Source organism: Pangasianodon hypophthalmus, chromosome 8 (assembly GCF_027358585.1).
Source record: "Pangasianodon hypophthalmus isolate fPanHyp1 chromosome 8, fPanHyp1.pri, whole genome shotgun sequence".
NCBI lineage: Eukaryota > Metazoa > Chordata > Actinopteri > Siluriformes > Pangasiidae > Pangasianodon > Pangasianodon hypophthalmus.
Window position 1 is genome coordinate 13,911,814 of NC_069717.1, and position 25,781 is coordinate 13,937,594.

The following is a 25,781-nucleotide window of genomic DNA, read 5'->3' on the forward strand; positions in this document are numbered from 1 at the left end:
AATGTTGCAGTACTAGCCATAGAGCTTAAATTTCTAGGATGCTGATATGCTGTCATTGAGCCTTGTTTTTCCATCCTTTCACTTTCTGGCATGTCCAAAAAAAAAAAAAAGCCCAGGCAGGGTCTCTGGCCTCAGGTTTAGTTTGGGTCTCATACCTCATATTTCAAAACCAATGCTGGGATCCCCCTGGCAGTCTCAGTAAATCATGGTTTAGAGGCTAGATCACATGGCACAAAACTGTCTGTGTGTTCTGGACTGCCATGGAGGCACCAATGTGATCCATGGTATATCTTGCATAGCTCCTTCAGATTTCCCTTCAGTGGAACTAAGGGTCTAAACCTGTTTCATCATGACAATGCCCCTGTGCACAAAGCGAGGTCCATAAAGACATGGTTTTCCAAGAAGAACTCAAGTAGCCCAAACCCTGACCTCGATCCCACTGAATACATTTGGGATGAATTAGAATGCCTACTGTGCACAAGGCCAAGGCCTTCTCACCCAACATCACTGCCCGACCTCACTGCCCTGTGGCTGGATGAGCACAAATTCCCATAGCCATGCTCCAAAATCTAGTGGAAAGCCTTCCCAGAAGAGTGGAGCAAAGGGGGACTAATTCTTTGTTAATACCCATGGTTTTGCAATGGGCACATATGGGTGTGATGGTCAGGTGTCCACATATTTGGTCATTTAGTGTACATTGTGGGATATTCCAGTCACTTGCCCACCAATGTGGGCCTCAAGCTTAGAAAAAGAGGCAAAGCCACTGAAAACACACCAAGGTTTATGTCTGCATGAGTGGTAGCTGTACTAAGCTTCCCCAAACTCTGCAGTTCATTGCGATGTTGCAATGTTGCAATGCATTGTTCCTCTTCCAGCTGAGTCTAGCTAGCCAGATCTTTTGACGTTTTACAGTATGAAAGCTCTGTATTAAACTTAAGATGTCACTTTGATGTTTGGTAGTGATTGCCTATTATTTTAAATATATCTAAATGCTGCTACAGTTTATAGGTAACACAGCTGACTGTGTAACTAGAAACATGTATGAACTAATATGAGCTAGCTAATTAACCTAGCAAGCTACTGAAACCCCAAATAATCGATAATCGAGGTGGTGTTCAATTGGCTCACTTGCTTCAGTTAGTAGGTTTAGTTATCTCAACTGTAGACATATAAAAAAGTAATTTATAAAGTAATTACTCAAGTAGATTTTCACCAGATGACTTATTTACGCTTACTTGACTAATTTTCTTGATCACTATATACTCAAGTGAATTATTACTACATTAGTAATATTTTTACTCAAATAAAAATATTTTGTGTTTTGGTCACTTTCCACCACTTCAATGCATAGACATGATTTATTGCACTCTCCAAAAAAGTGGAGTACAGTGACTGAGAATGATGATGCAACCCCCAAATAATTTATTTCCCCTAAAAAAATCTTACCAGTGGGCCAGAAGCTCAGTGATCATGTTGACCTGTCATTTATAGATCACCATGGATGCAGTTATTCCCCAAATCTTCTAATGATTGCAGTATAGGGGTAAGGATTAGACTATGTGGAAATGAGCAGTTATATCATCAGTTACATTGGCTATAACCTTCCAAAAATCTTCCAAAAAAAAAAAATTGATTTTTAGAGACCTTTTAAAATGTCTTCCACAAAAAGGATAATGCACTACTTGGCACTGACGCATCCCGTGCAGTCAGATGGCATCTCAACGTGAGTCACTAAATCGGAAGCTGCTGCTCGCGCGCTGGTGTTTTGACTCACATGCGTACACGAACGCGCGCCTTTCTGTTTGCACGTGAGCGCTGCACCTACACGTCACGCGTTACGTAACATTAGAGCAATAGCACATAACTGTCGGAGCCTGAATGGCTCCATACTACTGATGGGGTGACGTTTTAACGCAGTGTTGATCATCTGTGCGGCAGAAACAATATAGACGATACATGGTCTATACATGGTATACGTTACAAATAACAAGAAGCACAAACAAAGGATGGACAAAGACAATAGAACAAACCCACAATAATAAAAAGCTCAGGGTGTTTCACACGCATTCTCCCATTACAAGAGGCTTATAAATTTACAGCGATTCCGCCTTCCGTTCCCAGTGTGTTTTCCTCTGGGAGCTCAGCCCTCCCTCCTCCTCCTCCTCCTCCTCCTCTTCCTCCACCAGACCCTTCCCTCCCCGCCCCCCTCCACCTCCCCCCTCCCTGCCTTCCTCCCCGCCTTCCTCCCCGCTCCCCCTTTCCCTCCTCCCTCCTCCCCCCTGTCCCCCCTCCGCCCTCCGTCCCCCTCCCCCCTCCGTCCCCCCGCCTCCATCCCTCCCTCCCCCCGCCTCCCTGTCCCCCCTCCCTCTCTCCTCCCGCTCCATAAGCGCCCGGATGTAAACCCGCAGCGCCAGTCAGGACAACATGGTTGCTTGACTGAGCACTGTGTGAAAGGCGCGTGCTGGAATCTCAGCTGCTAGCTGCTACAGAAGAAAACACGACCTTTTCTCCTTCAGCTTCCTTTTCTTGAAGTCTAGGTGGCGAATAATTTTGGACTACTCTCTCATTTCCTAGGTAAGTAAGACAGTCCGTTTGGATGTAATTAAACGTGGTCGATGTTTAAACAGCCCAGACTGAATTAAAATTGACCAAATGTTTAAGAAAGTAAGTAATGAAGCCTTGTTGATAATTTTTACGGCACGACAGTAATGCGTCTCGCTGGAGCGCTGGGAAGCTGCTGAAGAGCAGTGTGGTGCTGGGGATAGGCTGCATGCTTAGAGCAGCAGTGAGGACGAACATGCTCGAGTAGCCAGTCTGAGTTCTTATTTCTCCTGAAAAGGGATTATATCTGACAGCAATGTCGTGACTGAGATTTCGCAGAAGTGAACTGGGTTTCATGGAGCAGGTGAGATATTTCAGGTTAAAATGGTTTGGAAGTGAGAATTGACTACTCAGTCCACGCTGAGCTTGTTGGGGGAGCGCATGGACACACTGTTGATGTTTATAGTCGGTTAACGATATTATTGACTGAGGCACTGAGCAGCTATGACCTGTATTGGCTACAGCGTCCTTAAAGCAGTTTAAAGCAGTTTGAACAAAACATGGCTCCTTTCCTTCCCACTTTATATAGTGTATAGAATCGCGCGCGCGACTGTCTCTCATTGTAAACACTAGCTTAGCTCATCATCTGAGGTAGACACGGGACAACGATTTTTTTCTCTCTCTTTGCCCGGAAGTTTGGTTTAAATGATCACGTCGAAACCCTTTCCCGTGATACTACTGAGTGAAATTATATTAAAATTATATCATCACACATTTTATTAGAATTCTATCCTAACAGCAAGGCTTACCATGTGAAGCATGCAGGAGACCTGCTTCACAAAGCTGTTATAGACCTATATGCTTGATTGACAAATGTCTTCCTGTCTTGACTTCTCACAGACAAGCAACAGACTGTAGAATAAATGAACATTTGCATACTACTTAAACCCAACCTGTAAGAGCTTGAAAGTCTCCTTTGCACTCCACACAAAAGACTCCCTCATGGAAATGTGTACTAGCACTTCTATACCTGTAGGTCCATACATGTTATTCAGCTATTGTTTGTATAGCAGGGCTGTGCTCAAACAACAACTCGGGTATGTCTTGGCACAGGTGTAAGAGTCAGCCTGAATCAAAACACCTTTATTAAGTCTGTATCCAGTCACAAGTACAAACAGAATTTGTGTCATTCTACTAGAGGCCGTTCATGTTATTTAAAGCCTTTGCACACCCGCTCCTCTCTTGTGTATGAAGTTTGGACCACTCCGGAGCTGAGTTATACTTTTAATAAAGGATGAGACAAAGTTTTCCACAATATGGATCGTGAGTCATCACCCACAGACCAGCCACTCCAGCCCCTGCGCTTTCCATAATACTCTGGCTATGCCCTGAATACCAGTGCTCTCACCAAGGCCTTGTGTGTATCCCTGACAACACTATTCTGTCAGTGTGGCTTTCCCACAGAGGGCAATCTGCCCGCGTTTCCGACCTTTTGCTGCACTGTAAGACTGGTAATTCATTGATGTATGATAAGTGTTCTGGTAAATGCAGTCAAGATTTATACTTTGTGAAGGACGATAACATCAGAGGAAATGCACTGATTAGTTGTATACTGATGATTATTTGTTTACTAACCACAAATATTTTGGTTAAAAAGACTCTAAACATAGAAAACGCCTTAGAAGTCTGAGAATATGGGGCTTAATTACTTTCCAGTGATGGACTACTCTCACAGGACCAGACATGATCCCTAAAGAGAATACACTAGTGACATAAGTCACTAAGACGAAGTTGACATAAGGGTGTACTAGGCAACGGACTCGTTTTTTAAATTTCTAAGCTAAACCAATTCCTTATAATGTCAGACCCCGGAGTAAGGGCAGTGACTGACAACAAACATACAGTACCATGGAATGTAAGCCAAAATGGCTGAAAAGTTGCCAATAATAATAACCCTTTTCTGCTGGAAGCTGTGCCACGTCTTAGCTCTGCAAATTAGTCATCATCCATGTTGTCGATATTTTCCACTGCCATGCGGTCTGTGTCATATTTAACTACCCTTGCTGAATTTATATTTGAATTTGAATCTGAATTTAAATTTGCTTTTCTTGCCCTAGTACAATGCAAACCAGCATATGGGTGAAAATGAAAATACTGGACACCGACAATTGATCAAACACAGTGGTCACAGAATCGTCCTGATTAATGTTGCTGGCTAGAATTGCTTCTCTGCTTTTTTGCTGGTGAATTCAAGAAATCAAAAGTTTAATGATTTTAATCACTTTTAAACAGTAAATAATTTTTTTTCAAATATGTTTTTTTTACCCACTGTAGCATTTTCTTATTGCTATTTATCTTCATCTGACATTTCTTCATATTGACATATTGGTGGTGGATATAAAAATATCGAGGATTATGGGTAATATGCCGAGGTGTGCTCTACTGTCCGGTGGAAAAGCTGTATAAACACAAGGTAAGCATGTATCTGTGTATCATGTGGTTGGAGAACAGTTTACATGTAGATTGCAAGGTTTCAATAAAAGATTCATTCAAGACATCACTCGCTTGAGAGGATATTACTCCTCTAGAGGATAAAAGTTCCCAGACTTCTGGAAACTGGGGCTGGATTTAGAGGGAAATCCTGTGGACATAATGTTGTGCTCATTTTTGCGGCAACTTGTCTTTTTTTTTTTTTTTTTTTTAAAGACTGTCTCCAGATGTGTATTTTTACTTAAAGATTGCGTCAGGCACTATGAGACTACTGATAGACATGCAACCACATAAAGTCCCATCCATTAAAGGTACAATAGGTAGTATATATTATTTATATTGCATAGAAAATGCAAATAACCTGGCAAGAACATGTAGAACATCAACAAAAATAATTTTTGATGAAAAAATAAAAAAGGTGATCAAAAGTGTAATCATATGCCAATGAGATTCTTCATGAGTTCTCAGAAAGACAAACATAATGGAGGTGCCCAGTATAGCCAGATCCTTTTTCTAAAAGTAATGACAACAGAAGAACTGAAAGGGATGTATAGCTTCGAACTGTTTAAGGGAATTTAATGAGACACCAGGTTCCTCATGGCCTGGTAATTGATCATTAGCATTGTAACTGCTTGGATCAGTGGCTGCCTTTTACATCAAGAATTAACCTTATCATTTAGTTAGCTATTATTTTGGATGAATTACCTAAGTAGATTGTGTGTGATAACTGCAGCTAACTGTGCTTGTAAGCTCCAAGTAATCTGGGTGGCTAAAATTAGCCAGGTGATCTGAGCTAACATAGCAAAGGCTGTGACATTAACCGAGTGAATTAATGCTGCCTAAAGATATTGGGATGTCAGTGTATCATGAGTTAGGCAGCTAAGGTTATGTTTTGTGTTTTGTCCCTAAATAGGTGTGTTTGTGTTAATTATAGAGTAATCGAATCATTCCCGAGGTGTTGTAGTTCACCATTTAACAGCTCCTTTAAGTTGTAAGATACAGGATTTTTTTTTTTTTGGTGGTTATTAGAGCAGCAATATTAATTCTAACTAACCATTTACGCTACGTAATGAAGTAGAATGAGCCAGTGTATATAACACTCTGCTGTTTTTGTGAATGTATGTCAAATGTTTTGACAGTGTTTTAGCTATGGGATGACCCTGTGCAGTCTTGTTGTTAGGGAGTGTCTATTTCATGTTATCATAACAGGGTGGTGACAGATTACTATTACTGTATTAGACGTCAAGCTTTTATAGTCATCTTAATAGCTTGGTTGTTGTGTGTGAATTGATTTGTTTCCTTGAACAGTGAGAGAGCAAGGGACGGCTTCATGTGGCATGAGTGCTTGGGTGACGAGACCCTCTACAGGAATAATTAAAACTGCTGTTGGCCTGCATGTACCAGCATATGTGTTATACTGTAATGTCACGATTAGTTCCTGTCTATTTTCTGTGTGACTGTTTTAGTTAAGGCCATCTGGTGATGCCGAAGAGCAATATGAGTGGATAGGTAGTGGTTATAGGGTAGATCCTAATGCACCGTAAAATGAAAACAATTTATTGCTGAGAATAAAATAAGAAATTTCACTTTTTATCAAAATATAATATCACAATGACACTATTATGTTTATTTCAGCATGTGTCCTATAGCTCAGAAAGTTTACATTTAAATACTGACATTAGTATGTATAGTAATGGCTAACCTTTGAATATTTTACATGTGCAGAACAATACTGGATCAGCAAGAGTATGTGCTCACAATATAAAATACTTATCTCCAAAAAAACCTGCTGTAGAACTTGTTAGACAATTGCAGAACCACAGTGATATTCTGTTTAAAGAAAACCATTACTTAGTCTGATTGTGCCATGTGATGAAGCTGTGGCCTAAAGTATTTCCCAGCATGTGGTTGTTTACTTTAGGTTTATTGGAGATGCATGCGTTGTTTGAGTTTTGATACTGCAGTGTTTGGTTAGGCAATAATCCATACCTGCTCCTGTGATGACAGGTGACATGTGCAAGCATATTTTCTGTAAACCTCTCCTAATGCTTGAAATCCTCAAGCACACTTTTTGTCTCTGTATGGCACAATAACTATGGTGAGGCAACCAAGTGCTCATCTAAAAATATCAAATTGCTACTTGGAACTTGATTAGAGCAAGGGTGATAGGTGGGCACAAGAGGTGCAGCGTGTGGTGTACGAGTGTATTTTTTGCTGAGAGTGTGTGTGTTCCTGGTAGAGTGTATGTATTACAGTCAAGAGGTGAGTATGTGCATGGACAGCTGGCCCGGCTTTCCTTTGGATAGCCTGTGACAGGACTATTTCCAGCGCCTATGGGTCATGTTGCCGCTAGCAAAGATAACACCCTGATAGCACAATAACTGTAACTGGCAAACACATGGAGCTACAGAGCCTTGCAGCAGCTAATCATTGTTAAGGGGAAAACTTTTGCCACAAAGGACTTGTAAGAAGTTACTTTTTCTTTTTACAATGTTAATCCATAATGACTTGAATTGAGACAGAATTCAAATCTGAACTTCTCTGAAACCAAAGATTCAGAACAATTTGGCTTAACTGCCTATGAAATGAATGGGCAGGGCATAAAATCATAAGCTATAAATGAACAGGAAGGGAAACACTAACTTGACAGAATAAAGGACAAGCCTTGGATAATGGTGGAGATATTCATCTATCATATGGAAGAAGTGGTAGAAAATGTTGATGATCGACCAAATGTTCCAGTTCCACTGTAGCTACAAATATAAAATGAAGAATGCACAGGGAAAAAAGAATCAAGAAAGGAATTGCCCAAGCAAGAATGTGGACAAGACTGAACAAAATGTTCGTTGCTGAAGAGATTTGCAGGGTTTGAAAACTGATGTCAAACTTGCTTTGCTACTTGCAAGGTAATTATTTTACACAGTAGGTTTTTCTGTAACTTATTATACAACATAATTACTATTCGGACGGGATGAGTTTTCTGGGCGCGTGTCTGTTAGTCAGTGTTGCCGGTGGACGTCTGTAGTAATTATGATCGATTCACATAGAATAAGAAATCTCTCTATAAATCAGTGTCTTCACCAAGGTATGTGTGGCTATTAAAAAATTCCATTACCTAGTTATTCCTACTAAGTGTTGCTTCTCTGACAAGTCCTTTTAAATGTTGTCTATGTTTTATTGTTCAGAATTTAAAACCTGGCCAATTCCTGGTTTTGTTCTGGATTTTCCTTAAGACAATAGAAAAGAAACTCTTTTCCCTCAGGAAATATTGTAAAGTTTATCTGTTTGGGGTTATTTCTACTTGCCATTTTAAAGATGGTAAAATATGGTGTAATCTTTCTAGACACATGCATATGCAGTCAATATCTGTTATATGTCTGTGTTTAGAGGTGTGTGTTACCTGGTTGTGTCCTGTAAAAGCGGCAGACATTTGATTCAACCATAGACTTGCACAACTAGCTAATTCTACTAATTCAGTCAATGGAGATATTTGGAGTCTGTTTGACTGAGCTGAAGTCAGATGGGTAACTGCTTGTGTGTAACAAAACCCTCCACCCTCACTGGCATTCTGGATGTGATGTTCCACTGCACACTGCATGCATTGGTGTGGCTTTGGAGAGATGTGGGGATAAATGGAGTGGAAGTGAAGGGATTCCGTCAGTGGCTAAGTCTGGAAAAATAGGCAAAATCCCCCAACACTGTTTTTTGTGGATTTAAGAGCATTGCTTTAAAGTCAGTGTGGCTGCTTTGAGCAGGTACACTGATAAAAAAATATATAGTGCTACACTGCAGAGAAATTCAATATCCCCTACAGTGGAGAATGATGTTCAGGCTAATGTTGAAGTCAGGAAGTGACTAACTCACTTCCCTATATAGACTTTATAGACTCACTTCATTTACAGGATGAGTGGTGATTGCGAGGCTCTGGGTTCAGATAGTATAACGGTTGTCCTAAGGAAAATGTCAACCTCAATTTTTTTCATCTTGCATCCAGTTCTGTAGGCATAATAACGATACATACTTTATATGTATAGCTTTGGTTTCCCATAAGCAGAAATGTGCTAAAATGATATAGAATAAGTTTGGATGCTGTCTCTTGAGAGTTATGATAGTGCTGGTTAATACTATGGAAGTTAGATTCATTCCTGATCTCTAACATGGATAGTTAAAAGCTGAATCTTTCATACTGCTGAGACTTTGCCAAATGTGAGGTTTGTGGGTGGTGTATTTTAGCCAAAGGAAACCTATTGTAGGCTCATGACACAAAGAGATTTGATGGAGGATGCAGTGGGTTGTGTAGCTTATTGTGACTTTCCATTCCAGTTTGTGACTAACCCTTTTCAAGCTCTGCCTGTTTCACTGAAATTTATCAGGAGTTTCAAGTGTGTGACTTGTGGCTCAGTCAGCACTCATCATAGTTCTGTGGTTAGGAGTGCCATAGCCAAGTGTAAACTCCAACTGAACTTACTGTATTAAATATGTAGACAACTCAAGTGTGTGTGTGTTTGTGTCTGTGTATGTGTGTGTGTATATACACACACACACACACTATATGGCCAAAGGTTTGTGGAAACCTGACCAAAACAATCATATGTGCTTTTTGAACATCCCTTTCCAGATTTAGTCCCCTTTCAGTGTTATAATAATGTCCATTCTTCTGGGAAGGCTTTCCACTAGATTTTGGAACATGGCTATGGGGATTTGTGCTCATTCAGCCACAACAGAATTAGTGAAGTCAGGCACTGTTGTTGGGTGAGTAGACCTGGTGCGCAGTTGGAGTTCCAGTTCATTCCAAAGGTGTTCAGTGGGGTTGAGGTCAGGGTTCTGTGCAGCCCCTCGAGTTCTGCTACTCCAACCTTGTCAAACCATGTCTTCATGGAGCTCACTTTGTGCACAGGGGTACTGTCATGCTGGAACAGGTTTGGGTCTCTTAGTTCCGGTCTAGGGAAATTGTAATGCTACAACATACAAAGACATTTTACACAATTGTGTGCTTCCAACTTTGTGGCTAGAGTTTTGGGAAGATGCAGACATGAGCTATATATATATATATATATATAATATATATATATATATATTGTGTGTGTGTGTGTGTGTGTGTATAATATAGACACTTGACACCTAAATTGATATTTTATTAAAATGCAGTGTTATTTTTTTCTTAAACCATGTATAGCTGATGCTAATTATATGCTGATTGTGTGTTGCCTTTGTTGTCTTCCATTTTAGAGTGGCACCAGTGACGAAACGAAATGCTGAATTACGTGACAAATAGTCTGGGCTCAGTTTAGGGTGACAAGCTTAACTGCAACTGGTGACCACTCATTTGACAGGGACACCTGTTAAGACATGACTACGGTTTGTTAGACAGAGGTCGTGTGACATTTCGCGTTGAAATGTGAAGCTGTTAAGTTTTTCCTCCTTCCTCCTCACAGAGGTTGCACCTCACCTCCTGAGGCAGTGGGTAAAATTTAATAAACTAAAAATTAGATTTTTGTCAACAAATTTTCCAACTCCAGGCAAAGAAAATGCAATCTTTTACTGTATGCATTCTCAGAAAAAAGGTACTAAACTGTGCCAGTCCTTGTTTCTGGAGTTGCATTTTCTTTTACCTTTAGTATGTATCTTTCACTTTATGTATTTTTTAAAGCTTTCCTTTAAAAGGTAATTATGATCCATTTATGTATGTTAAATCCTTTTAAAGGTAAACTATATCCAAATTTCCAGGTAAAATATGTGTTATGCAAAAGAAGTGACTGGAAAAATGATTGATTACTAGCATTTGTTCTGAGAGTGTACAGTGTGGAAAAATGTGTTGCATAATTAGCTGACTATTTTTGCCTCCTTTGTCTCCTGAGTTCTGCTCAAAAGGCTCAAAATAAACATTTTATTTAAAAGTATTTATATTAATTTCTGGTTGATATGGGTGAGCTCTTCATATGTTTATAACAGCAATCACCATCCAGATTTTTTACAGTTCCGATAAAAAGTCGGTTATAGCCAAAATTGTTAGGGAACTGTATAATATACAAATACCAGGACTAGTGGTTAGGCCTCGGCGCTCTCACCGCCACGGCCCGGGCACGATTCCCGGCCAGGGAACCGACCCCAGCCACTGGGGTTGCACGCGGAAGTGCACTCCCAGTGCCGGTCCCAAGCCTGGATAAACATTGGGGAGGTTTGCGTCAGGAAGGGCATCTGGCCTTAAAAACTGTGCCAAATCAAATATACGGACCAACGATCCACTGTGGCAACCCCTAATGGAAGCAACCGAAAGAAGAAGAAGAACATAATATACAAATACCACTACGTACTCTTTGTTTACAAATATCTTGATTAACCGTTTAGGAGTTCTTGCTTCAGAATGATCTATCTATATATTTAGAGAGAAACTTCACCATTATATACATTGTCTGTTCAACCACTTTAGTTTAACAACCCTAAAGATTGCTATGCTCATAGTTGTTGTTGAGCTTTTCCCTCCTTTGGAGGCAGGGTGGAGATGACAGTTATAACTTTTTCTATTGTTATGTAATCTAAGCCAAGCTCTATCAAAAGTGAGGTGCATAGAAATGAAATGCTAATAAGGACTAAAAGTTGTGAGAACATTGGCTACCCAGGCTATATAACTGGTATCACTATTTCATAAGTAATTTGCATGGAATGGTAAGACCTTATTTGACCTGTTGTGTATCTGCTGTTGCTGCTGCCAGAATTGTAGCTCTTCATTGTAACTTTCTTTTTTTTTTCGTTTCAGTTGCCTTTTTTTATTTACCTTTCACAAGGTGCACTTTCAGAGTGTGAAAGTAGGACAGAGCAGTAGGGAGTAGAACGGACCTTTTTTGTTTTCCCCTGAAGGAAAGGATGTTTTGGAAAGGAGACTCGACGAAAATGCATTAAGCAATGTCATGCTGTTCAGCTCACCTGATGTGCTCTTACCAAAGTAATACACATTCTTCTTGACATTTTGACAAAGAAGATTCAAATGCACTCATGTTAGCTGTAGAGCTTTGTTCTCTATGGAATGATATTTGACAGTGGGTATCACCTTCTTGTTTGAGAAGGCCAGTTTGGTGTAGTAGCTTGGCTGGTCTTAGCATCTGTGTATATCTTGTGTTTGTTTTGTTAAATAATATATACATATAATGTAGAATAGCTTTGAAATGTGAGCCACCATAGAGTGTACGTTTGTGTAGTTACAAAGGATTTTATTCTTGAATGTGTCTAATAAGCCTGGCCTCGTCAAACTCCTTTGGAGAATTCAACATAATTTATTTAAACTCCGTTTTATTTTAACAGACTTTGTCATGAAGCAGATTTACATCCACCTGGACCTAGATTGCCGATCAAACCAAAGGCAATAATGATGAGAGAAACTGAGATGGCATAAAGAAGAAACCCTTTCCCCCATTTTCCACAGTGTAGCCGTCTACCCTCTTCCACATACATGAGCTCATAGATGCCTGTGATTGGCTAGTGTCACTGTGATTGACAGAAGAGAGCATGTATGCCATCCCTCCCCCTGAGAGAGCACAACCAGTTTTGCTCCCTAAGATGAATCCCATAGATGGCTTTGAATCTCACAGATGGCTGTGGCATTATTGGGATTCAAACTCGTGATCTCTCGCTAGGGTGAACGCACAAAGAAACTGTGCTAGGAAGCAGAAGAAAAACAGAAATCCATCTTCATCTAGGTGAAGCTTGGATTTTGTTAATTATTTTGTTAATAAATTTGATGAAATTGACATTTTTTTTATACAATCGTTTTGCCTAAATTAAAATACAAATCCTCCTGCTGGGTCAAATGTATAATTTGACAGATTTCAACTATGAATTCAGTTTATACGGATGATAAGTTTTACATGCTAATCTATATATTCCACACCTTTTTTAATTTATTTATTTATTTATTTTTTTAGGAATGTACCTGAATACCAGTATAGACGAGTGTTTAAAATCTATAAAGTACTTCGATATCAGTGAAATATCTCATGCCATAACCTTTCATAGTGGTATTGGTTGTACTGAAATGGAGTTTTTAATTGGCACTGACGAGGAGTTTGATTAACTGTCTGTGTGTTTAAGGAGAGAGATTTTCTTTTTTTTTTTTTCTTTTTTTTTTTTCCCCTTTTTCTTTTAACAAATGCAGTATTAACTCAGTTCCAGGGGCCATGCTCACTAATGCCTTTGAGGAGTAGTATTAATTCATGGTCCTCTCACATTACTGTCTCTGCTGTGAAACAGGCACTCCTTCAGGAGGAAGAGTCAGAGCCAAAATAGCTGATGATCACAAGATGTGCCTTTTGTAAACCCTGATAAAACCATGTGAGGGGAGTAGTTGAACCAGACAGCCTTCCCACACCATATTTGGAGCACTTCTGTAAGTGACGTCTCAGGGTAATACAGTTGCTTTGAAAGTTGCTAGTGATATATGACTTGTGAATGCAGAACTCTTTCTGAATGGAAGTTTCACAGAATGTTCTCAAAGCTACTTGAGGCAGTTTTGCTCTTTGAGTCACAACCAATGAATCAGTGTGAAAGATATGACCCTGAATCAGTGTGACAGTTTCTGATGGACTGCCACTGGCATTGTTGCTTTGATGACTAGTGTCACAAGAACCATGGCATCCCCAGCGCCAGCAGCTGCACCAGTGAGTGGATCCTTGTTTCCTCAGGTTTGGCTGTTTTAGATAGAATGTAAGATGTAATCTGCGTGAGACTGCATCCGTAGATAGTGTGTGATCTGCTGGTGAGAGGACGTCGTCCCAGTTCATGTCTCAACAGTTGTTTTGGTTTGAAGAGGTGGGCAGTGAAGGAGGGGGCACATGATAATGATATCATCCTCGTGAAAGGAACAATTGTTCCAAGCGCTGAAAGAGAATGAGGAATGTGCTAGCATAACACAAATGAATTTGTAATGAATCTGATGTAATTGGCCTGTCGAGAGAAGTTTGATGTCTGTGGTGCATATATTTGCGATGCGATTTTGTAATTCTTTAATGGTTCCTATTTTATGGGACAGCTGTGCTTTGGCTTTGCTATTTTTACATATTTCATTCCACACAAATAATGCCGCCATGGTGCTAATCTGATTAATCAGTCATGCCGTGAGAGTTATTTCATAATGCTCATGTGTGCTCATTGTGCTGTGAAGGGGAAAAAAACTCTCTCTTGTGCCCTTGAGGCATCCTTAAGGGATCAGGTGTTTCCTAATGGATATGAATGCTTTTATTAGTGATTGTTCTGTGCTGGTTTGTCTTAAGAGAGACATAATGCGACTGTAGCAGTGTCAGCACTGTAAACACCACTGAATGTCCTTGGTGTGCCGACATGCCTTTCCTGGTTTAGAAATTTGCATTCCCCCACCCCCTCCTTTACCAAGTTCTTCTGTCATTGGCTCAGTCACCCCCATCATGCTTTCTTCCCATGCAGAATTGTCCAGTCAGAGGTGCTGGCTGCCTGAAGCGCAACAGGATTGGCCAGCCTGCTCTTGATGCCGATGCTTTCATTTAAGAGGCAGTCTAGACTGCAGTGACAGGCGTTTCATGAGGAGGGAGCTGCAGGATCACACGTCACATCTAACTCTCAACCTCACGATTTTCTATTCTTTCTGTCAAAGTGCTTTTTTTTTTTTTTTTTCCTGTCTCTGCTGGACCCTTTTTTTTTTTTTTTTTTTTTAACGGATTATCTGATCACTCTGATGCTTTGTCATTCTCGTCTTTAGTACATTACATCATGCCATTTTCCTCATTCTTCCCAGGTCATATTTAATCTTTTCATCACTCAGTCTGTCATTTTTCAACCCGTTATCTGTCTTCCCCCTCCCTTTCAAAAAGGTTCACTCAATACTGCATAGAGTGAAGGTGAGTAGAGCGGATCAGAGTTTACTGCAGTCAGTGCGGCAGTTTTTCTCCTTCTCTTCGCACTTACCCTTTTCCTCGTTCCCTTTTTTCCTGTAGTGCAACAGGTACCGTTTGTGCCTTAGGGATGTGTGTGAACATGTGAAACAATAGATGAAGTATGTGTGTGTGCGTGAGCGTGAGCGTGTGTGTGTGTGTGTGTGTGTGTGTGTGTCAGTCATATAGAGTTTGAGTACCACTTTGATTCAAAGCTATCTGGGTTTAATCTGTCCAAGCAGAGTGAGTGGACTTTATTACTGGTTAGAATATTTCCCACATACCGTATATTTGGCTACATTAATGACCTCTGTTTTTATTGATTTTCAGTGGTAGCATTTGTTTCTTTCTAATATCAGAGAGGGCGTTAAAAGGATATTACATTTATCTGACTAAATCTGCACAGTGTTAATGAATTGCAGTTCTATCAGGGTCATGGTGAAGGGGCAGTTTATTTGCATCTGTGCACGTGTGCATCTTTAAGCATTGCAAGTAATGAAAAGCACTTGTGACTCATATGCAGTTATATGTAGAGTTGATCCATAATGATCCATAAAATTTCTCAGCTTGATGCAGTGCACTCTGAGCTTGTCTTATGATTATGATCTCAAAACCGGGATTATAATTATGTACTTAATTTAAGACACATTGGCATCTTGACATAGGTTTCAGCACAATTAGCAGCATCAGAGTAGAATAACTATGTCCACTGTCACCCAGTTGTTGGTGTTTGTATTAAAATGACACTGTAATAGCCTTTGGGTTTTTCATTTGTACCCAATGCGTGTTTGAACAAAATGGCTATGTCGTACTTCATACCACAGCACTGTTGAATTCTTGACTTCTTGGTTGTCCCTTGTTATTTTCTATAACAGCACAGTTGTATCAACTGCAAAGCAGATTACAGGCATGTATTAATCTGCTTTCTCTAATGTCATTCGTCAGGACTTGTATAGCGGATGCTACCATAATTCGAGTAAAAAGAAAAAAAGCCAAGTGTTTTTTATTTAACAAGGAAAAACTCATAAATTTTGCCCTTGTGAAGCTTTCTGTATGGAGACATTTAACGTTTGTGAATGAAGACTTCATTCAGTGTCAGCCCTTTGATGTAAAGCTGTTGAAGTTTTGCAATGTGAGAAAAGTCTTCAGGAGTTATTTATTCTGTAGTAGTGAATACTGGATCCTGTTTAGATTTGGTACGTAGACACGTTATCCAGAGGCCAACAGTCATACACTTTCAGAGAAAAGAAGTTTCCATCTAGCAGGTTTAAGTGTTCTTTGTTGTGTCCTTCTGTTATTTAAAAAAAGGGCACTTTAAGGTTCTATAAAGAACCCTAAACAGTGTTTTCCTTTTATAGAGGGTTCCAAGTAGAACCCCTTAAGGATGCTAAGAGCATTCAAAGCCCAAAACTATCCAAAAACCCTTGAGGAATGAATTTTTTAGAGTGTAGTTTCACTTTCATGCCTAGCATGGACTAAGCAATTGATGCCTTTATAATTGCAGTAAGGTTTGGTATATATTGAACTGATCATAACATGCCTGTCAATCAAATGAACAAATAAGCCAAAGTAATAATTTACATTAGCTGTGCTTATTTTTTTCACCTTTTGTAATAACATCTAATACCATTATTTATTCCTTCTTTTATAAAACAGTTCTCACTAGGTAGCATGTTAGTTGAATGTTTTTTCCCCAGGAATGTACTAGACACATCTGTTGGAATCTTAAACCTGTATAAGTCATAAAATCATGCTAATCATGCATGTTTTTTGCCATGTTTAGGTGTACAGAGGTATTGTACATTTAAAACAATTACTGACAACAAATATGCATGTCCACCACAACTTACACTCGGAATGGAAATTTGTGAAGTACGATATGTGACAAACCTGAAAATGTTCATTAAAAAAAGTTAAAACATCCTCTTATACCATCAAACAGTACAAATCTTCTTTAACTACTAAACTTTGATGATATTTCTGTTAATCATACTGGATAATACAGAGCTGTGGTAGTGAATCTGGGCATGTATTGAGAGAGCTGGTAACACCCAGGCCTTGTGCTGTGAAAAGATCATTGTGCCATTGTGACTGGACATTGTGTACTCAAAGGCATAGGCTACTTGTGACTTGGTTATTTTGTGCACTGCATTGTATGTTTATGAATTAGCAGTTTTGATGACTCTGCGTTCTGAACGTGGGAATGTCACCGAACTATCTGATCCTTTTCAAGCATGTTTGGTGTCAACCAGCCATGTGATGTTTATATGAGAGATTGTGTAGCTCACCTGACTTCTGCACACGGAATGTTAATGCCTAGACAATGTCTTAGCCTGGCTCTTGCTCTCTTTACATTTAATTCCCTTTAAACAAAATGCTTAGTGTTTTACAGGAATGTGCTAAAGAAGAAAGAGTGCAGTAATTATTGCTGCCTTCAGTGCACATATCTTTGAGGATTTTTCTGAACATAGCATTGATTAACATTTCACTCAGGATCAACAAGAATGATCCCCTGTGGTGACTGCTGACCTTTAGGTACAGTGATTTTTCAGCTTATTGATTTATCTATTATGGATTCATATTAACACCAAGCTGACAGCAGATTTACATGAATTGTATTTGAGAAGAACAGGTTAACATTCACTCCTGAATAATCAGGAAGTGCTGAAAATCAGGGCTTGCTACAGCTCATTTTGTATAGCGAAATGATAATATATGCACATTCTTTTTAGTATTATAATTTAGTATTTACTATTTTGGACTTCATTTATACACACAAGTAAAATGATTTTATAAGAGCATTAAAAAAATGCCTTCATGAAGGCTGTGACCTTTTCCACAGACCAGATCTACTTATGATCAAAGCACAGATCTATTATATCTAACTGTTCAAACTATTAATCCAACTATTCAGATATTACACAAATGTTTCAGCATCTTTGTTTATTGCTGCCATTAGAATATTTATTCCTGAGCAGTTACACATGCAAAAGTATTTATATAAAATGTGTTCCATATTAACAGCAGTTAATATACAAAGTTTTTTTTTTTTTTTTTTTTTCAGAGAATAAATCTGTGGGAATTTAATTTATTGTTTATTTGAATCTATTTATTGATTACCTGTTGAAGACATTATGAAGAATATAAGAAGAAGAAGAAACAGCTTTTATTTGTTATATATACATTACAGCACAGTGAAATTCTTTTCTTCGCATATTGCAGCTTGCTATGAAGCTGGGGTCAGAGCACAGAGTCAGCCATCATACAGCGCCCCTGGAGCGGAGAGGGTTAAGGGCCTTGCTTAAGGGCCCAAAAGTAGCAGCTTGGGAGTGCTGGCACTTGAACCCCCGACCTTCTGATCAGTAACACAGAGCTTTAACCACTGAGCCACCACTGCCCAAATAACCATTATGAGATGTAGACTTGGATTAGGCTTGATTAATAGACAACTATTATAGACAAATAATTCTGTGCTATAATGTGTATTGCTCAACCCATGTGACTAAGACAAACTTTGTGTTTATTTTATGTTGATCACACTGTGCTAAAAATGCATTGCAGCATCACATATTGATGAGTGACAATTAGTGCCTACCCCAAAGATAATCAGATACAAAAAAAGAATAAAACTGAAAATTTTACTTTTCCAATTTCCATAACCATGGTCAGACTGCAGCCGCCACGTAGTGGCATATTTATAGACCTCCCATGTTCCGGCAACTGTGACCCAATAATAATCTAATCCTGTTGAAAACAGCAAAGCAGGAAGCTGCATTAGTGCAAGTGGGTATTGGGTACTGATACGCCACAGTTTTGCTTAGGCTGGAGCATGACTAGGCATACTGCTGGGTCCGAGTTTGAATGCCAGCACTGAAACCCTGCCAAGAATCCAACCTGTGGTGCGAATTTGGTACATTCCTTCTCTGTTGATGGCAAATCTCCATTACGGATCTAACATTCACATATGAATATGCTTGTGTTATTATAAATGTGTCGACAGAAGTTCAGGTTTGCTTGAAAAGGTCATTCTAATGCTGTTAGGTGTGTACTGTGGTAATTGCCATTTGAAGTTTGTCTCCCTTCTCACCCCCCCACCTGTTTCTCCAGCTTTCTGACCTTTTGCTCTTCTGCAGTTTTTTTTTTTTTTTTTAATCTATGTAATGCTGCTTCATGCACAAATAGGAGGAGAGTGCTCTGCAATCATTTCTTTCTTTATTGTTTTGACAGCTGAGGACTTCTTGGTCAACGGGACACGAAGAGAGCCAAACAATGGAATGCCCTCTCCTGCCTGCACTGCTCACAGCTTCAGAGACTTCAGAGGTTAAACGGCTTAGTTAGCAGTGTACCTCTCCCCCTAGAACACACGCAGCCAGGGGAAGAAGAGCGTCAAACAAAAAAGAAGGGGATTTTTTTTTTCCTTTAAAAACAGAGCACCTTACTCTAGCGCTCTAGAGTTATTTAATTTTATTTTAATTAAATTTAAGAACAGACATCATGATGGATTTAGCGCCGTATCTATGGATGGTTGTAATTGGCTTCATCATCGCCTTCATCCTGGCATTTTCAGTGGGAGCCAACGATGTAGCGAACTCATTTGGCACGGCGGTGGGCTCGGGGGTGGTCACATTGCGCCAGGCCTGTATCCTGGCCTCCATTTTTGAAACGCTGGGCTCCATGCTCCTTGGCGCCAAAGTGGGTGAGACCATTCGGAAGGGGATTATAGATGTCAGCTTGTACAATGACACCGTACCCATACTGATGGCAGGCGAGGTCAGCGCCATGGTCGGTAAGTTATGTTTTGATTTAAGCTAAATGTATGACAGCCTAAAATTATGAATTGGGATTAAATGTGAAAATGTAAAAGCAAACTGTTAATTCAGTTTTTTTTTTCTTTTCAACTGTGGACTGCCAATACTCTGTGGTAGAGTAAACATATGGTCACATGTTGTTTGAGGGCTGACTGATACTCCTTTCGGATGCCAAGTTCCTGAATGGGGTCTTTATTTTCCCAGAAAATGTAGACGAACAGATCCAGGAATGAAAGTGTTAGGAGAGAATGTGTTAAGGAGTACGCAGCATGATTCTTTCTTGTTTGTTTTCCTTCTGAGTTTCTTCTTTCAGTGTTTAAATCTTTTTAATAGTGGCAGTATAGAGTATAAACCTAAGAAACAAGAGGGGAAGCATGTGGTTGAGAGACTTCCTGCCTGTGTGAGTTTCATGTATCACCTTCTTTCTCAGGGTCTGCGGTTTGGCAGCTCATTGCCTCATTCCTTAAGTTGCCCATTTCTGGAACTCATTGTATAGTGGGGTCTACTATCGGCTTCTCAATGGTGGCCATTGGCACCAAAGGAGTACAGTGGATGCAGCTAGTCAAAATTGGTATGTTTTAAACTGATTAGTATTAACTTGAGAACTAAATAACGTTTAAAATCCATTAACCACTGTGTATATATATATTACATTGTTCATATCAGCACAACATTTGCCTTCTTGTCATGAAATAACAAATAATTTCTGTCTGCTTCAGTTGCCTCCTGGTTCATCTCTCCTCTACTGTCAGGCCTCATGTCTGGCCTACTCTTCTATGTCATCAGATATTTCATTCTTAATAAAGTAAGTTTAAAGTTTCAGGATTATCTCTATGCTGTAGATACTTAGTAGTCTACATATATTGTATGTATTGTTTGCGTTTGCAATATAATTGCCTGTAGCCATACACTTTGTCTGTCAGACATGTTTCCTCAGATTGGCTCTCGACTTTTTAATCGTACTTATGAGAGACATTCCATTTGTGATCCAGTCTTCTTGTACTTGGACCTGTCTAGTTTTCTAATGTTGCAACATTCTGATGTTTTGCATTATTATTTTTTTTTTTTATTAGCCACACCCTTAGGGGCCTAATGACCTTTCCAGTAAAATGGAGTTAGAGCAGGAAAATATACATTAGACCTGTAAATTAATGTTTCCTCATTGTTTAGTGTCACTGCTGATCAGTATGTTGTGTCTTGTTGTAGGACGATCCTGTTCCAAATGGCCTCCGTGCTTTGCCCCTCTTCTATGCCTCAACTATCGGCATCAACACATTCTCCATCATGTACACAGGAGCTCCCTGTGAGTCATCACTCCCTTAAAGGGACAGCTAATTGAAGAAATGTGCTTTATCATATTCAGTGCAAAATGCTGCTGACATTGTGGTCGACATTGCTCATCCTTGTAATTGCACTGCACTCTTTTATGTAATCGCACAAGTGCTTTGTTTGTGTTTGCAGATGTGCTTCGGATAGTTTTATATAAACTTGAAAAAGTACAAAGTCTACTTTATTGGGAGACCATCTGTTTAACCCAAGGCGATGTGCTAATCTGCCAGGTGTGCACTCTGTTCCCTTTCATTCTGAACAGTGTGTCTGTACCCCTGCAGTGTTAGGTCTGGAGATGCTCCCAGTGTGGGCCATCGCCCTCATCACCCTGGCCGGCTCTCTGGTGTGTGCTGCTCTGGTCTGGATCTTTGTCTGCCCCTGGATGAGAAGGAAAATAGCAAGTAGGTTCACATGCTAAGATAGTGATTTACAAGCTCTCCACAAACAGTGTTTGGCTGCCTTTCCGAATGGTGGTTTAGTTTAATTATCCACAGATTTATTGCTGACTGAATTTGCAGCGTCATATGTCAAATGTGTTTATGCATTACAGCAGTTTGATTTTTATGACTGTGTTATTAATAATCTAGCTTTTTCAAAACCACAGTTATTTATCTCAGTTGGAGAGGAGGTAGAATAAGTAGGAGAGGAAGTTAGAACAAGTTTAGGGAGTCTAGAAAAGTAAAATAAGTGGAGGGAAAAGAAACTGAAGTATTTGGTAGCTGAATTTCTCCATGAAAAAGACTTTTAAAATTCACATTATGGAAAGTATGATGATTTTAACCCAGGATTAAATTAATTGTTAATTAATTAATTAATCAGTTAGCAAAATACGTATTCATTTATTGTATTTTATTTTTGTCCATATCTCATTCCTGAATCTCTTATTAATACTGAATAATCTGCCATCAAGAGGATTGTAATATTTGAGATACATTAGGTATTTAAAGCAAAATTACAGTTGTAATGCTGTCAAGTGAAAAAGCATGCACGAGGTTAATAGGAAATCCATTGTTAAGTAATGAACAGAACCTGGTGGTTACCATCTGTTGTACCGCCGGGGGGCTGCACAGTGGAGTGTCCTTTTCGCTGGCTGTGGCTTCCAGCCTCATGTTGTTGCTTAACCTGTTTCAAAATGATCACAGTGAAAATAAACTCTGCAGCTGTTTATCTGGCCAGATCACTGTTTTATGAGTTTTAAAATCGCATGGATTTCTCATGGTAAACTGATCATGCGAGTGTTGTACTCTGGCTGCAGCTATGAAATGAGGGGATTAATATTTAATTGTGTTCACTGGTAATTTTTCAAAGCATGACTGTCTCTGTCATTTAGTACCTGCATTAACATTATGTTTGGCTGGGATTATCATCTCCAGTATAAAATGAATGTTATGCAACATATATAAATAATTTTTCAGCATCTATATTTAGCATTTTACATTAATAAGACATTTCATGACTCTGCCAAATACCAATTATAAATGAAAGAAACACTCAGAATAGTTTTCATAGCCACCTTATTTAGAAGCCTCGTCATTTAATTAACATTATGGTTTTATTTTGTGGGGATTCTCCTTGTTAATGAAACTATACTGCTTAAGTATTCAGACTAGTGAGACTAATGCAAAAGCCATGATTCCTTTATACCCATCTGGCACATAGCCTGTAGGTTTTTCTGCTCATTAAATCACATGTCTTCCTTTTGTCCATGTCCAGGTCGGCTGAAAAAAGAGCATGTTCTCTCACGCATCTCTGATGAGAGTCTAGATAAGATTCCTGAGGAAGAAGAGGAGGCTCCGGTGTTTAAAGAGCTTCCAGGGGCAAAGAGTAATGATGATTCTGAGCTGCCCTTGACTGGGGAATCCACTGGGGAGCTAAACAGCCTGGCCAATGGTGGCACCGTCCTTCCTAACGGCCGGGTGTACGGTGAGTTTATAGCCACTGGATTTATTTCTCACGAGTGATTGATTTGCTTAGCTGTCGACTTAGCCCTTGTGTTTGTGCATCTTCTATTTATTTAGGTTTTTATTTGAATATTTGAATGAGACACCATTCATTTTACCACAAGAAACGTGTTAGGCACCCTATTTAATATGCACTTTAAATCATATGTACAAACAGATGACAAAGGAAAAAAACAACATAAAGTGTGTTTGTAAGGTGTTGGGCCATCACAAGCTGTCGAAACAGCTTTGAATAGATTCTACAAATCTTTGGAATTCCATGAAAACAGGAATCGGTTTTTGGTGGATAAGACAGTGCTCTCTTCCACATTCAGTCCTAAATTTCCTTTTAAAAATTGTCCATAATTATTTACTAATTGTTATATTGTTATGGTCAGCATGTTTTATGTTACTTTGTTAATTTGTTATAATCCCATGTAAAACCATTCGTGCTTGAGGTAATGAAAGGTGATGGTGGTGGTGTTATTCCAAAACTAAATGATCTAAAATAAACATGCTGATGCTTGACTTGCAAACTGCTCATCATATCTCACCAGGTCGCACACACTCCATGACAAATGGCTGTCTGAAGTCGCCAGTGTCCAACGGAAGCTTTGCTTTTGATGGACATGTGCGCAGCGACGGCCAGGTGTACCACACTGTGCACAAGGACTCGGGTCTCTACAAGGATCTGCTACACAAGATCCACGTGGGCCGGCTGGAGGAAGAGCGGCCCGACGTCAGCCACCGGGTCCTGCGCCGCAACAACAGCTACACGTGCTACACAGCGGCCATCTGTGGCATGGCCGTTCAGCCCCTACTGCGCTCAGAGTCGAGTGCTGCAGCGCCACCTGAGGACAGTGAGAAGCTGGTGGGTGACAGTGTCTCCTATTCTAAGAAGCGTGTCCGTTATGACAGCTATTCTAGCTACTGCAATGCTGTGGCCGAGGCTGAAATCGAGGCAGAGGAGGGGGGTGTGGACATGAAAGTGGGATCTGAGAAGCTTGAGTCAATGCAAGGTGCAGGAGGGGTGCTGGATGACTGCGCTGATGAGGACAAAGAAGAGAAGGACAAGCCCCAGGTTTTTCTGCTCTTCCATTTCCTGCAGATCCTCACTGCCTGCTTTGGGTCCTTTGCACATGGTGGCAACGATGTCAGGTAGGCCGCTTGTCATAAAGTAAGCCTTATGTCCCTTTTTATTGGAAATTATAATTACTAAAAAATTACTGTATTATTAAAAAAATAAATAAATAAAAAAAAAAACATTTTTCAACATATGCCTGACCTGATTGATGTGACTTTATTGCAGAGATTATGTAATTGTCATCTGTTCTGAGAGTATGAATATGAAATGAAAGTATACTCATAATGAATGGTCTGGGTAAATCTGAAGCAAAAATGCTAATTTCAGTGGGTCACTTTCTGACCAAATCTGATTTAATGTATTAAATTAACACATTCTCTATTTAGCAGAAGATTATTTTCTTACAGGATAAACAGTAGTTTGACTCATAAATGATGAAACATTGATTCATCATTCATTCATCTCCAGTAACTGCTTTATCCTGATCAGGGTTGTGGTGGATCTGGAGCCTATCCCAGGAACACTGGGCATGAGGCGGGATTATACCCTGGATGAAATGCAAGGCCTTGATGAAACATGATTGAACATAATTAAGCATTCTTTTAGCCCTACCCAGAAAAACATTTTTCTTGGTTTAATATCCATGATGAGTTATGATGTTTCTAAGCATAAGATTGCTTTTTCTACCTGCCAGTAATGCCATCGGCCCACTGGTGGCACTGTGGATGATCTATGACCAGGGCGGGGTAATGCAGGACTCGGCCACTCCTGTGTGGCTGCTGTTCTATGGAGGCGTGGGCATCTGTGCTGGCCTGTGGGTGTGGGGACGCCGCGTAATCCAGACCATGGGCAAGGACCTCACCCCCATCACGCCTTCCAGGTGAGATCACACTCCTCTTGTCTGCATGGCCGATCTGGTGCATGAGCTTTACATTTTTCACTCTGTTTATTTGTCACGACACATGAATTTGACTCTCAATATGCATGATTTTCTTCTATTTTTTTTTACTCTGTTTGTTTTAAAAGGTTCCTACTTTCCTGGGTTAATACAGGTGTTTTTTTTTTTTTTTTTTTTTTTAAATGCAAGCTGCCCTGACCTCTCCTGTTCGCTTACAAAACCGGCATTTTCCCAGTCATTATGCTGAGTTAGGCCTCAAAGAATTTGCCTCTCCAAGTAGGCCATGGCTGTTTGTCCTATTAAAATCTAAGTAGATTAGGACAGTAAAGCTTCAGCTTTGTTGCCCACACATTAGGTTACATGCAGCTGTGAAATGAGTTCAACTTTTAAAGATGGAATGTTTGAGTAAGAACAACAGTTATCACTATTTGTTCCTTCCTCATCAAACTGCCCACATTTGCTAAATTTAGCGTTACACTTGAACACGGAACCTTTATGACCTTGTGCTCTTATGGTGACAAGAAAAACAAGTCAATACGAAACACTCTCTGCAAACAGCAGCCACTTGAGTTTATAACTGGAACACAGTACAGTTAAAATGAGCCATTTGTGTATTAAAAAGCTTTTTTCGTATGGGACATTTAACTTCACTCATTAAGCTGTATAAAATATACATGCTGTTGGTTTTAGCTTGGTTTTAGTAGTTTTACTGATTTTTATCATCATACTTGATGTATATTTCAGAGGGACATGGAGTGACCATGCAGAATGCACAGTAGACACTTATGAAGCTGA

The 25,781-nt window shown here is 39.7% G+C and overlaps 1 protein-coding gene across 6 annotated transcripts in view; it reads left to right on the forward strand.

The window, feature by feature from the left end:
• The first annotated feature begins 2,385 nt into the window (after positions 1-2,385).
• Positions 2,386-25,781, forward strand: part of slc20a2 (solute carrier family 20 member 2) — a 32,310-nt gene continuing 8,914 nt past the window's right edge. For 2 of the 6 annotated variants that reach the window (XM_026912799.3, XM_026912832.3), the window contains exons 1-9: positions 2,386-2,574; positions 19,155-19,713; positions 20,166-20,306; positions 20,455-20,540; positions 20,942-21,038; positions 21,346-21,465; positions 22,778-22,987; positions 23,562-24,162; positions 24,783-24,968. In XM_026912799.3, coding sequence (XP_026768600.1) covers positions 19,422-19,713; positions 20,166-20,306; positions 20,455-20,540; positions 20,942-21,038; positions 21,346-21,465; positions 22,778-22,987; positions 23,562-24,162; positions 24,783-24,968 — 1,733 coding nt within the window. In that variant the 5' untranslated portion in view covers positions 2,386-2,574; positions 19,155-19,421. The other 4 variants (XM_034306457.2, XM_026912823.3, XM_026912805.3 and 1 more) reach the window with 4 other exon arrangements.